Source organism: Apium graveolens, chromosome 2 (assembly GCF_009905375.1).
Source record: "Apium graveolens cultivar Ventura chromosome 2, ASM990537v1, whole genome shotgun sequence".
NCBI classification, from domain to species: domain Eukaryota; kingdom Viridiplantae; phylum Streptophyta; class Magnoliopsida; order Apiales; family Apiaceae; genus Apium; species Apium graveolens.
Window position 1 is genome coordinate 197,628,012 of NC_133648.1, and position 13,533 is coordinate 197,641,544.

At 32.7% G+C, this 13,533-nt stretch overlaps 1 protein-coding gene across 1 annotated transcript; it reads left to right on the forward strand.

Moving 5' to 3' along the window:
* Positions 1-7,456: 7,456 nt before the first annotated feature.
* LOC141696216 (uncharacterized) lies at positions 7,457-8,356 on the forward strand. Its single transcript, XM_074500393.1, has one exon. It carries the CDS (start codon positions 7,457-7,459, stop codon positions 8,354-8,356), a length of 900 nt encoding a protein of 299 aa, XP_074356494.1.
* Positions 8,357-13,533: the final 5,177 nt, after the last annotated feature.

Here is a 13,533-nt window from a genome sequence, read left to right on the forward strand (position 1 = left end):
ACTCGAGCGACTTAAGAGAATCATTAAGCGCAAAGCGAGCGTTAGAGTCTAATTGGTTAAAGTATAGATTCATAAGCGACTTTGGTTTAATTCCAACTTATATGTGGTTTATAGGTTACCAGACTCATCCCAGGACTTTTACCACCCCCAGTCGCTCAGGCAAGTTTTCTACCCGTTATACTGTTGTTGTGATGTAAATATATGTATATGCATTATCATGTGATAAGTGCATGATTGTTATTAGCAAATCTTGCGATATATTGGAGCATGCTGATATGGTATATATGCATGTCTGTTTCATAATCTTGATATCAAATTGTTGATTCAAATGCTTATAAACTGCATAATACCTATGCTAGAGATAAGTAGTAGTTGCGTATACCCTTAGTATAGGGGACCCAAAGGTGAACATTTTTCTAAACCGGGAGTCGATGTTCCCGAGTATAATATATATATTTTTATATATATATGGTTATAGTTTTCAAAACTATTAATCGAATAAGGTTTATTCGATAACTTTATTTTTATTTTATTTAATGAATATTAGTTGAATATTCATTCGAGGACTTATGACTCCGTTTATTTTATTAAATGAATACTAATTGAATATTCATTCGAGGACTTATGACTCCGTTTATTTTATTTAATGAATATTATTTTGAATATTCATTCGAGGACTGATGACTCCGCTTATTTATTAAATAATATTCTTTATTTTATTAAAGAATAGTGTTTCGATAATCAAACTTATTTTCAATTATTCAAATAAAGATCGTACTTTCGTATAAGTATATCTTTGGTTATTTATTATTCATTTCAAGTATGAGTTTTAAAACTTCTACTTCAAATTATTTATATAGAGATTATCCTTATGGGAATATTATTTAAATAATAATATTCAGATATTTTCTAATATATCGGGACTGATTTATTTCATTAAATCAGCATTACTCCAAACATTCTTAAAAATGTTTTCGAGTCTTCAAAATGATTTTTAAAAGTTAGAGCGGATCCCAAAACTCATTTTTATATTTAAGATCTTCATTTCGAAGGGGATTTAAATACTCGCTCAAAACCTGAGGGATCCGGCTCAGTGGTGTATTTTACATTCGCAATGAGGTTGTTGTTTTGAGAAAACATCTTGATTACTTGCCCATTGTTCGGGAAGTAAGTTCATCTATTTGAGTCGGCATAAGCAACATGGGCTCAGTGGGCGTCCATGAAAGTGTAAGTGGCTCAGTGAGAGTCCATCAAATGCGTAAGTGGCTGAGTGGCAGTCCAGCATAAGGTCCTATTGCGGACAGGGTGATGACCAGTGGGGAATTCGTCCATCTACTAGTAGAAAAGGTTACTTATTGGTATCTTTGCCTGATCAGCAAGATATCAGGTTTATGCCAAGGTTTTCTCCTTTCCAAATTCATTGGATATTGCAACTCTGTTTATAATTTTCATAACAGAGGTTTTCAAGGAGTGTATGAAATGTATATATATATAGGTGTATATATATATCGGGACTTAATGAAGTATCTCGTAACTTCATTTCTTTCAAATGATATTTCAAAGATTGAATCTATTCAAGTCTTATCTTGTAGTCTCATCAGTGTGATGAACTTTTGAAACTGATTATAACTTGAACGGTGGTAGTTCAAGTAGTATTTGGAAAAGATATAAGTATATTGGAGTATCTTGTAACTTCATCTTTTAAACTTATATCTAGTAAATGATTATCTTATGCATGTCAAAGATTTTCAGAAAAATGTTGAGACAAGGTTAGATATATGAGATCACCTTGCAACGATATTTTTATACAGTTATAAACTGGAACTCTGTGTATATTATACATGTCAGAGGATTTCAAAGATTTGAGAGGTATATATGTATATATATACTGAATATTTTTGCGACTTGATCGCGTTAAGATAACAAACTTGGTTCATTTCTTTTTGACCAAGAGTTTCATGAGTACTATGAGAATGCTCATATATTCTATATTATTATACATATTATTTCGGTGGGCTTGTTGCTCACCCTTGCTTCCTTCTTTCATCACACAACAACAGATAGACAAGATGAACGGGATCAAGCTCCCAATTCGTGAGCGGTTAGGAAACGTTCTGCAGTTTCCTGTAGGCGATGATGCCGTTGTAGCTAAGGTAGGAGCTACCAGTAGGCTAGGCTTTCAACTTTTGTTGTGCCAGACTTATGTATATTTATGAATTGTAATAATGGCAAAGAATATGTAAACTATTCAGAAACCCTTTTTATGGTGAAATGGTTTATAATTATGGAATAAAATGACTTGTGTTATTTTTGGTATTCATCTCTGAGACTATAACTTGTGGTGTGTGTGTGTGTATATTGTGGGGTCACAGTACGCAGTAGTTGGTTGACTGTTAAGATTAAGTATTGATAAGGGAAATGGAACTCGTGACAACCCGAATCCCCGACCCCGGATTTGGGGGTGTTACATATTTGATCATCAACAGATTACTTGATCAACGAATGTGTTGATCAATGGATAACTTGATTATCAACGGATTACTTAATCAATGGATGTCGTATGGAAAATTTGCAGCCACAACAGCGAAGCTCCTCGAAAACAAAATGCAGCAGCGGAAAATCTCTGTTTCTTGCAGCCTAGTCGCTCAAACAATTACATACAACTTAATACAGTTGAACAAGCCTATTCTATTACATCAAAAAAATCAGAATAGGAAAAACTATCACGATCAACCCTCGTGATTTATAATAAAACCACGATAAACCACATGGGATCTTAATCATAACAAAATAACCACGATTAAACAACATGGGATCCAAACATATAATTAAAACATGGCCATAATAGTGAATATGAACCTGCATCACAGAATCAATACAAGCATACCACTATACATATGCATATATAATTATGACATGAACTTCATACCATAAAACGTAGAACCTAGAACCTGGATCTGATGCCAATTATTCGAACAATGTGACCTCGGCACTGCGTTTTATGATATATCTCTAATGAGTGTGAACATAACATTAACCTTAATCTCTACGGCGCAAGCGATTCAAATCCATGTCTTCTATTGTATTCCCGGATTCTCCTTAGACGAAGTGTGGGCTTAGATGTCCCAATGTGTACCTCTCCTTAAAGCTCCGAAATTCCAAAATCCTAGCTGGCTCCTTGAGAAAAACGTATGCCTCTCTCAAACCCTAGGATCTTATTTCATTTTTGTGTTCCCGTGTTCTTATGTTCACGCCACCCTAGCTTCAGGAGAATTAGAATATTTATAGGCTACATTAGGGATCATGGATAATTAGGTCGGGCCTCATAATGACATTTTGGGCCATGCCCAATGTCATTCAATATTAATTTAATTCACTAAAGAATTAATATTTGCACTACCTTTCCTAATTCCGTAAATTATTTATTTAATTTTGCTCCCATATTATTTGCTTATTAAATTCCCCATGTTTAAGATATCGCATGTCCATTAATTAAATTAATTTTTTAAAATTAATTTAATTAATATCTTTTTTCCTTGATCATCCACTCAACCTTATAGTTGTGTGAGAACAAATCTGCCTGCAGGACTAAAACACAATTATCTTTATGAGCTCTCAAGAGGACATCATCACCCGAATATATTTTTCAAACACGGTTTCCTTTTAGAGACAATATCCCACTCTGTATATAATGTCATTGCCCAATGCATAAATTTGCAATATAAAATAAATTACTTAATGTGTGAATTAAGGCATGTGTATTAAATACAAGTGTCAATCACTATATCTGGATTAAGAACCTAAGCGATAATAATATCATAGAATCTTAGTTCTTCTTTATTGTCAGAATAAAAGAAAGAATTATTCTACTATTTTGATCCCGTTCAATATATACAAAGCATATAAGCATTATTTAATAGTAAATATATACTATTTCTAAATAATACTTCAGCCCTTCCAGTGGTTTGTCTAACACCACTTAGACTGTGAACCTTTATTATATTATATAAGGAACTTGACAATGTAATCTTCCGCCATCACATTTGATACTAGATTGTCCACAATATATAATATACAGACAATGTGAAAACATCCATTCAAGATTCTCAAATGATTATTATAATAGTATATACTTCAAATGAATAGTTCAGTATAAACCCTTATAGAAGTGACCCAAAAATTTGGATAATTTCAAATACAAATGTAACAATTTTTCGCGCATTATACTTCCTGGATAAGAGGTTAGTCAAATAATATAACAAAAAACCATTCCATTCTCTGACACTAACATTTATATCGTACAACATTCGATATAGACTACTCAAAGAAAGGTAAGTAAACTATATAACCATATATAAACTCATGCATAATTATTTTTCTACAGTTATAAGTATTATATATAAACTAGGAACGAGAAACTATTTGCTTCCCCAAAGATATTCTTTTAATAAAAGAAAAATCATAGAAAGTGACAACTGACCTGTAAGACATAAATATTACAAATTACTCTACATTATACAGTGCTTCAAACATAAGCATGCTAAAATACAACATCCGTGAATTTACTCCAGAAATTCCACATGTAGAAAAAAAAAGATGTTTGGATCATGCAAGTATGACCAATTCAAATATTCATGTCAATATCTAACAAAGACTCCACATGTGAAATATTACTTTATCAACTATCACCGTTCATGAAGAATATCAAACCACAAACAACAATGAAGACTAAAAAAAGAGGAAGAAAGTCCAAAATGGTTGTTTCTGAAGATAAAGAAGATCATAAAATAGGCAAACCAACCAACCTGAAATTTGTAAAAAAAAGGAAAATGTATTATTTAATATATTACTTCCGTTCCAAATTTATAATATACCACTAGTACATTTTTACTAAATTTCAAATAAATTGATGTACCAAAATTCAAGCCCCTATAAAAAGTAACTACAAGTGAAGATTAGTTGCACGATATAAAAAGCATGTCACTAAACAATCCATCCATCTACCTCTGTAAATATTTCTATTATTACTATAAAGATATATTTATTTATAATAGGTCCCGTATGAGGGTAAAATAAGCTAGAAGGGGGTTTAATAGCTTACCACCTTTTTTAAAATTTAGAGCTTGGCTTTTTCAAAGTTACTCTGCTCTTTTAAAATGATATACTTACCAACAAGTAATATAAAGTGCGAAAGTGAAAGAGAAAAAAAAGAGTACGACATGGTCATTTTTATCATGATTCGCGGTGGCTAACTTAGCAAATGGAGTCCACTCACTCCTACTCCAGTCGCTAAGCTCCTTCACGTCAAGATTTTCTCTAATATAAAGAAACTCCATTATAGGGGCTAAATGGATAAATCATAAATGAACATGGTTTTAATTAACTGATCCATTGGCCCGACCCGAATAGGCTCATTCATAATATTAACTTTACCTACCTTTCCCAATCGCAACTACTCATCAAAATTAAAATATGTATCCATATGTCACTAGTACATAAGACACTTTAGGAGTCGCACCAATAGTGTCGGTTGAATAAAGAACCGACACTCTTTACTGCCTAATGCGTCGGTTAAATAGAGACCCGACGCATTTTTATTTTTTAAAGCTAAAGGCGTCGGTTATTTCAATTAACCGACGCTGCAGAGTTAGAATAACGTCGGTCAAGTAGAATACCGTCGCTAGTTTGGTCTTCTGTGTCGGTTGGTCAAATGACCAACGCTGTTGGTGTTGTTATTGTGTCAGTTTTTTTTAGCCGACGCTATTAAGAATATTATACAGTGTCGGTTTTCTTTTTGACCGACGTAAGAAGAAATAATTTTAAAAAAAGATTAAAAACAAACACGGGTTAACATACGCGGGTGACTAAAATTTTCATCTCCTGCTACTAAAATTTTTCTTCGATTTCTAGGGTTCGATTGTTGACTCTGAGAAAGGGGAATCGATTGGGTTTCGATTGTGGGGTTTTGGCTGCTGCTGTTTAAACAATCGAAGAGGGTGCTGCTTAAGCATCTTCACAAAGGTAATCCACCAACTTGCTTTCACAGTTTCTGTTTGCTATTTACATACATACATATATACACACACGTGTATATGAATCTGTAAATTTCAGAATCTTCTTTGTTTCGATTGAATTTATCCAGCATACATCATTTACTTTATGTTACTGTTCTTGAGTTTCAATTTATTATAATTTGATTGATTGATTGTATCAGTTGATTTTAGATTCAGATAAGTTGTATTTACAAAGTGACTCTGATCATTTCGTGTTTTTTCCGAAGATGTGTTCGTTGACTTCATTGTAATTGAAACATAAAGAATTGACTTGATATTATAGAAATTCAGTTTACTTGTGTAGAATGTGAAAATCGAGCTCTGTGCTCAACCGTTAATTACCTGCTTTGTTTGTTTGTTCTCAATAACGTAATGTAAATATTTGTGCTCATCCTTCAATTAATTTGTAATTGACCTGCACACTCTTTCTGAATTGTTATGTAGATTTTCTAACAGTGTTAATCATAGACAAAACCTAGTACAGTATATCGTTATTTGGAATAGAAAGTAATCTAATAGCTATCTTTACGCAAATATGAAATTAAACCTTGTTCTACTGTTCAAGGAGCTAAACTTTGTTGTTCAAGGTGTGCAACCTCAAATGCTAGCAAATGACTTGTTTTACTTTTGACTTTCCAAAACTATACTTCTACGGTGTGTATGCTTTTGACTGTTAGTTTTGTACTTTTTGATCTGGGTTTTTAATTTCGAAGCTTGCCTTTTTAGAGAGCTTTACTGTAAATTTTTATTTAGAGAGCGCTACATTGTCATTGGTTCATAAAGTTTGATATTAAACTTGTAAGAATGTGTAGCTCTTTGTGAATGACATCTTTAAAATTCTGCAAACTGGTTCTCAAACTCTGTTATGGTTTGCAAGAGCACTTTGTTAAAAGAAGACAACATCTTGTAGGTCCCAATAATTCATCTCTCAAGGCTTTGGAAATTTTAACTGGCTGGTATATCCTTGTTCAGGTATGGTTTGCAGGAGCGCTTTGTTTTCTCTTCTGAAACTAGATAGGTTTATTATATATGCTTGTAAATGGGTGATTTCTGTTAAGTTCTGCATATTAGTTTTCTTTCCAGGCTGCATCGGTCAGGTACAATCAGCATGCTAAAATGAATCTGAAACATTGCAATCAGCACGCTACTTTGGCCTATAATTGTTAGCATAACTAGTATGCTATTTTATATAGAAATATGAAGCAAATAGCTTGTTGTTCTTGCTGTTTGTGCTCATCAAAATGAAAGGAGTATCAATCTCCCCATTTTTTATGATTATAACCTATTTAGGAAATTTAACAGCTCCCCCTAAATCCCTGCATAAAATGTTAATATAAAATCTGCTACAAAATTAATTTAATATAATCTGAACTTCTTCCATTCATTTTTGATGGAAAAAGAACATGGATCGTCTCACATGGATGTATAAAATACCACGGGTCTCGCATGCCTATGTTAATGGTGTTAATGAGTTCATTGCATGTACGGTAGAAAATCTAAAGAAGAAACAGATCGAACATGGAAAAGAAGACAGGATCACATGTCCATGTCGTGATTGTTATAATCTGAAAAAGTATCCTAATATTGACACTGTTCGTGAGCATTTATTTCGCCGTGGTTTCATGGAAGATTATACTATGTGGATTTGGCATGGGGAGGGAATACACACTAGCAAGACTGAGACTTCTAGCAAAATTTATGAAAGTTATGGAGACAGTATGCCTCGTAATGAAGAAGATGATGCTGAAAATGATAGGGTTGAAGAGATAATCCAAGATGTTGAAGAAATCCTAGTGCACCAACCAGAAGTTCTGGAGAACTTGGTTGATGATTCTAAAAAACCTCTCTATCATGGGTGCAATTTTCAATTTACTAGGTTATCAACAACCTTGAAGTTGTGTAAACTCAAAGTAAAAAATGGTTGGAGTGACAAGAGTTTCACTGAAATGCTCAAACTTTTAGCAGAAATGCTTCCTGCAAAAAATGAGCTTCCCACTTCCACATACGAGGCGAAGAAGATATTGTGTCCAATGGGTATGAATGTAAAGAAGATACATGCTTGTCCAAATGATAGTGTGCTCTTTCGCAAGGAGCATGAACATTTACACTCATGTCCAAAGTGTGGAGCCTTCCGATATAAGCGGGATGGAAATAATTCTTCTATTAATGACAAGAGGCCTCCTGTCAAGGTGTTGCGCTACTTACCCATAGTAGAACGATTCAGACGTCTCTTTGCAAATTCCAATGATGCAAAGCTTGTAAGGTGGCACGTGGAAAGGAGAAAATCTGATGGAATGCTCTGACACCCGGCTGACTCTCCGCAATGGAGAACCATTGATGGTAAATTCCCAGAATTTGGAGGAGAAATTAGAAATCTACGACTAGGGCTTTGTGCAGACAGCATGAATCCGTATCGCACTCTAAGCTCTACACATAGCACTTGGCCGGTTCTTCTAACGATATATAACTTGCCTCCTTGGCTATGCATGAAGCGTAAGTACATCATGTTGACATTGTTAATCCCTGGTCCTAAAAAAGCTGGAAATAATATAGATGTTTATCTTCAGCCACTTATTGAGGATTTAAAGTTATTGTGGGATCAAGGTGAGAAGATGTATGATGCATACAGTCAGACATATTTCAATTTGCGTGCCATGATCTTCTGCACTATAAGTGACTTTCCCGGCTATGGTAACCTCTCAGGTTACACGATTAAAAGAGCTAAAGCATGTCCGATTTGTGAAGATGCTACGATTGATCTTCGTCTGAAGAACTGCAAACAAAATGTATATATGGGTCATCGCACGTTTCTTCCACTTACTCACCCTTATCGTAAGAGGAAAAACGATTTTGATGGGACTATCGAGACTCGAGTGGCTCATTTTCCTTTAACCGGGAAGGAGGTCTTTGAACGAGTTAAAGACATTGATGTTGTTCTTGGGAAGCTGTATAAAAAGCCAACTCTGAATAGTATTTGGAAGAAAAGATCTATATTTTGGGATCTACCATATTGGGAACACTTGCAAGTGAGACATTGCCTTGACTTTATGCATATTGAAAAAAATGTTTGTGAAAGCATTATTGGGACACTATTGAATATACCTGGTAAGACGAAGGATGGGATGAAAGCCAGGCTAGACTTGAAAGAGCTGGGTGTATGAGCTGAGTTAGCACCACAACAATCTGGTAAACGTGCGTATCTACCTCCCGCTTGTTACACTTTGTCCAGGAAAGAGAAAATAAGCTTTTGTCAGTGTTTATCAAGTGTCAAAGTTCCATCTAGATATTCCTCAAATCCAAAAAACCTCGTCTCAATGAAAGACTTGAAGCTTCTAGGTTTAAAGTCACATGATTGTCACGTGCTAATGTAACATCTTCTACCGGTTGCAATTCGAGGCATATTGCCCAGGCACGTGAGAGTGGTTATCATGAAATTGTGCTTCTTCTTTAATGCTATATATAGCAAGGTCATCGATCCCTTGACTTTGGATAAATTGCAAGCTGATATTATAGTCACACTTTGTGAATTTGAAATGTATTTGAAATGTATAGTCACACTTTACAAGCTGATGTGATGAAAGTATACGTATTTTACAGGGCATTTAAATTATATGTACCTCAAGGTGGATTGAAGAATAACAAAAAAGAGTTTATTTGGCATCACACCGAGGTTCAGGTATAACTTACTTTGGTTTGTTTATTTCACTTATATTATATGCTCCTCATTTTTTAGTTATTATTTATGAATCTTGTTTGTTTATGTGTAGTGTCCCCAACAAAAAGGAGGCACAGAATGCGATTTTTTCGTGATGAGGTACATGTATGACATTGTCATGCTTTCTCAAAAAAATGCCAACATAAATTGGAAAGTGGTAAGGAAACTAAAATATCGTAAATATTGGTTTACAATTTTTAAAATCAAGTACTAATATTTGAAGTATGTTAAATTTTTGGTAGGGTCTTGGTTCTAGAAGCTATGGTAGAAAGGAAATTAGCAAGATACGAGAGATTTGGGCTCAATTTTTTACTCTTGAATGTCTATAGTCAGGTAATCTTTTTCAGTACATGTCATTAATTCATGTTCACAATAAATATTTCCATTAATTCATGTTTTGTTGAATAATTTATTCCATATATGATTTTATGTACTAATATAAACTTCTTTTTTCAGGGCATGGTAATTGGAGATACAAGAAAAGAGTGCAGAACAATTACAAGGAGTCTAGATATCATCAAGAATCGAGTTAGTCTGAGGGATTTGTCATGAAAACATTAGTTTTGGATGATTTTTTGTAAATATTGGGTTGTAACTAAAATTATGAACAATTCCAAATTTATTTTAATATAATTTGTGAACCTTTTTTTAATTTTTGGGTGTACCTCTGTTTATATGTGTAGTAAACAGGTTAAAAATGATCAGGAAAAAACAATTGATCAGGCAAAAAAATGCAATTATAGACCTAAGGCGTCGGCATTTTAGGACCCGACACATTTGCTCTACAACTTTTAGCGTCGGCATTTTAGTGAGACCGGCGCAATTGATAAGCACAATAGTGTCGGCATTTTAAGAAGACCGACACAACAGGTCTAAGATTTAGCGTCGGTTGTTTAATTGACCGACACTGTTTGTAAAACTATAATGTCGGTTGTTAATTGACCGACACTGTTTGTAAAACTATAGCGTCGGTTTTCTTGCCTTCTGCGTGTGTTATCTAACCGACGCTAAACAATTTTTTGCGTCGACCATTTAACCGACGCTGTAGGCATTTACCTACAGCGTCCCCTGCATTTACTACACTAAAAAACCGACGCCTTAGGCCTTTTTTGACCGACGCCTTAGGTCTTTTCTATACTAGTGTGTTCTTAACAATCACTACAATATACAATCCATCTTTCTCCTCTTCATCTAATTATAAGCCCCAATTCCCTAATATATTTACATTTATATATTTCAAATACCTATATTATTTGAAGAATGTTTGATCGCAACATAATTGATATATATATATATGTAATGACCCAGACTTTTCAATGTTTTTTATTATTATAAAAATGATTACCTTAAAAAGAAAGGAATAAAAATTTAATATTTTATTCCATCTTGTATAGTTTTCAAAATTTTATATTTGAATTCCGGATTATCATGTTGCCGATGTGTGATTTCTTTTTTAAACTAAATGTCATAAATTATTTATAAAATCTAGATTTATTGGTTACCTGTATAATAGTTATGTGATTAAGTGGTGGGTATGGATTTGATCGTATGATTAGTGAGGATAATTTATGAATATTATGTAAGTATATGTGAAATTTTCTGTGAAATTATATGTTGAATGATTTTCTGTAATTGCGATTTATATGTGCCAGAATTGTGAATTCTGATGATTATTATTATTAGAATGAGACATATATTATTTAGATATTTTTCAAATGATTTATTAATGGTTATTTGGTTTTAAAAATATTTTATAGATTTATTTGAAAATATTTCTAATTAATTTTTAAATATTTTACTTTTTCGAAAACTATTCATCTGTAAGGGTTTGAGCATTTTTGATATCCAGAAGTTACGGGAAAAATGATTGTTAACCTAATTTGATTATTTCAAACATTTTTCATGTTTTAAATTTTTCGATCCGGAGTACGGATTTATCTGTTAAGATTCTGGGTCAGTTTTAAGGGTATTAAAAATTATTTTATTGTCTTGATATACGTGCAACCTAGATATTTTTGTTATCCAAGATATTTTGATTAAAATATTAGTTTTTATTAAAGTATGTGTATCTGGGGGCTCGGAACCACAAACCTTTATTAATTTTTTCGGTTTTAATGTTTATCTTAAAACTAGGTTCGTTTGGATCAGATTTATTTATTCTTAGCTAATAAGTATTGGATTTTTATATCTGACATGAACCAACGGTGTCCTAATTTATCGTAAATAAAAAATAGCCTTCACCGTACTTTATCTTGTACAAATAAATATTTTATACAATAAAATTTCATAATTATAGAGAGAAACTGATAAGTGTTCTTCGCGTTCTTCATAATCAAACAAAGATTCGACTGTGTTAGGAAATTCGGATTTCGACGTTCAAGTAGTCAAATCGAAGCTCTCAATGACACGGTCGTATCTATATCAAAATCTTCGAATAAGGTTGATTATTCTTCAATTTCATATCTTCATAATTTTCTTTTAAATTGGTTTTTTGAATTTGAGGAACTATTTGAATGTTTTGATTGTTGATTATGATTCCTAAGTTCATGAGGATCAATTTCATATATAAATTTCATGATTGTGGTGTTGTTTTGATTAAAAACGAGTTTTATTTCATTATCCAATTTTTAATTCGAATTTTTGAATTGTTCGTGAGTTTGTGATTGATTTTGATTATGTGAATAATTCCTGGTGTTGGCAGCTTTGATTTCATATATAAACGCAGTGTTTGGTTAAAGATTTAGTAGAATAGATATTTTGGCCAGAAAATTCAGGAACATGGCCGGTTTTTGTTTGGGAAATGAATTCTCGGTATATTTTCGAGGTTCTGAGCGTTCTTCAGGGTTGAGAAACAGTAGTAGATCGATTAGGCATAAAAAACCAATCATTTTGGTACTGATTTGACCTCGCCGGAGTCCGGCAGAAGTTGCTGGATTCTAGGTTCAACCCAGTGTCTGACCACCTTCAAACCGACTCGACTGAGATTCTTGGTCACCCGTTTAGGTCCGACTCCTGGCCCGATTTTGATCCTTCGTTGCCCAAAATCAGTTTTAAAAATCTGTTTCTATAGAATTCTATTTAAAAAATAAATCAAAAATCCTATTTTAAATTCTAAAATTCATTTTAATTCAAAATTAAATTTGGTTAATTATTTTTAATAATTAACTTAATTGTTTTAATTCCAAAAAATATTTCCTTTTATTATTTCTGAAAATCCAAATTTGATTTATTTTTTTATAATTTATTTTGATTAATTATTTATGATTTAATTATTTGATTAATTTATTGAATCAATTAATTTTATTTTTAAATAGTTAAATGAAATGTAAATATTTATAATTGAGCCAAAATATATTCTAAAAATTATTTGGAGCTTTTAAAAATATATAAAGGTATTGAATATTTATTGAATATTATTATTAATCAAATTATTCTTATATTATTTGTAATAAATAGACCGTTCATCCGTTTAATACAAAATAAACGCGTCTAGCCTCAGAAAAATATTTCGATTTCATTAAAAATACTTTCAAGACACAAATCCTTTTGTTTCGAAAGGCCATATGTTTTGCAAGTCGATTCTGAGTCGCGTATTTATCGAAAAGTCTTATTTCGACTCTATTTCAGTTTAAGCCTATCGAGTCGAATGTTTTTACGATTTGAGTTATTTGCCATGTGATGTATGCTATCTGTTTCGCGTGTTATATGTTTTTAGGAGAGTCAGAAAGCTGTTTTGACCATATCTTTTGATTTGTAATTCCGAAT

Coding starts and splice junctions, on each gene's coding strand:
- LOC141696216 (XM_074500393.1), top strand. CDS start 7,457: ATGGATCGTCTCACATGGATGTATAAAATACCACGGGTCTCGCATGCC.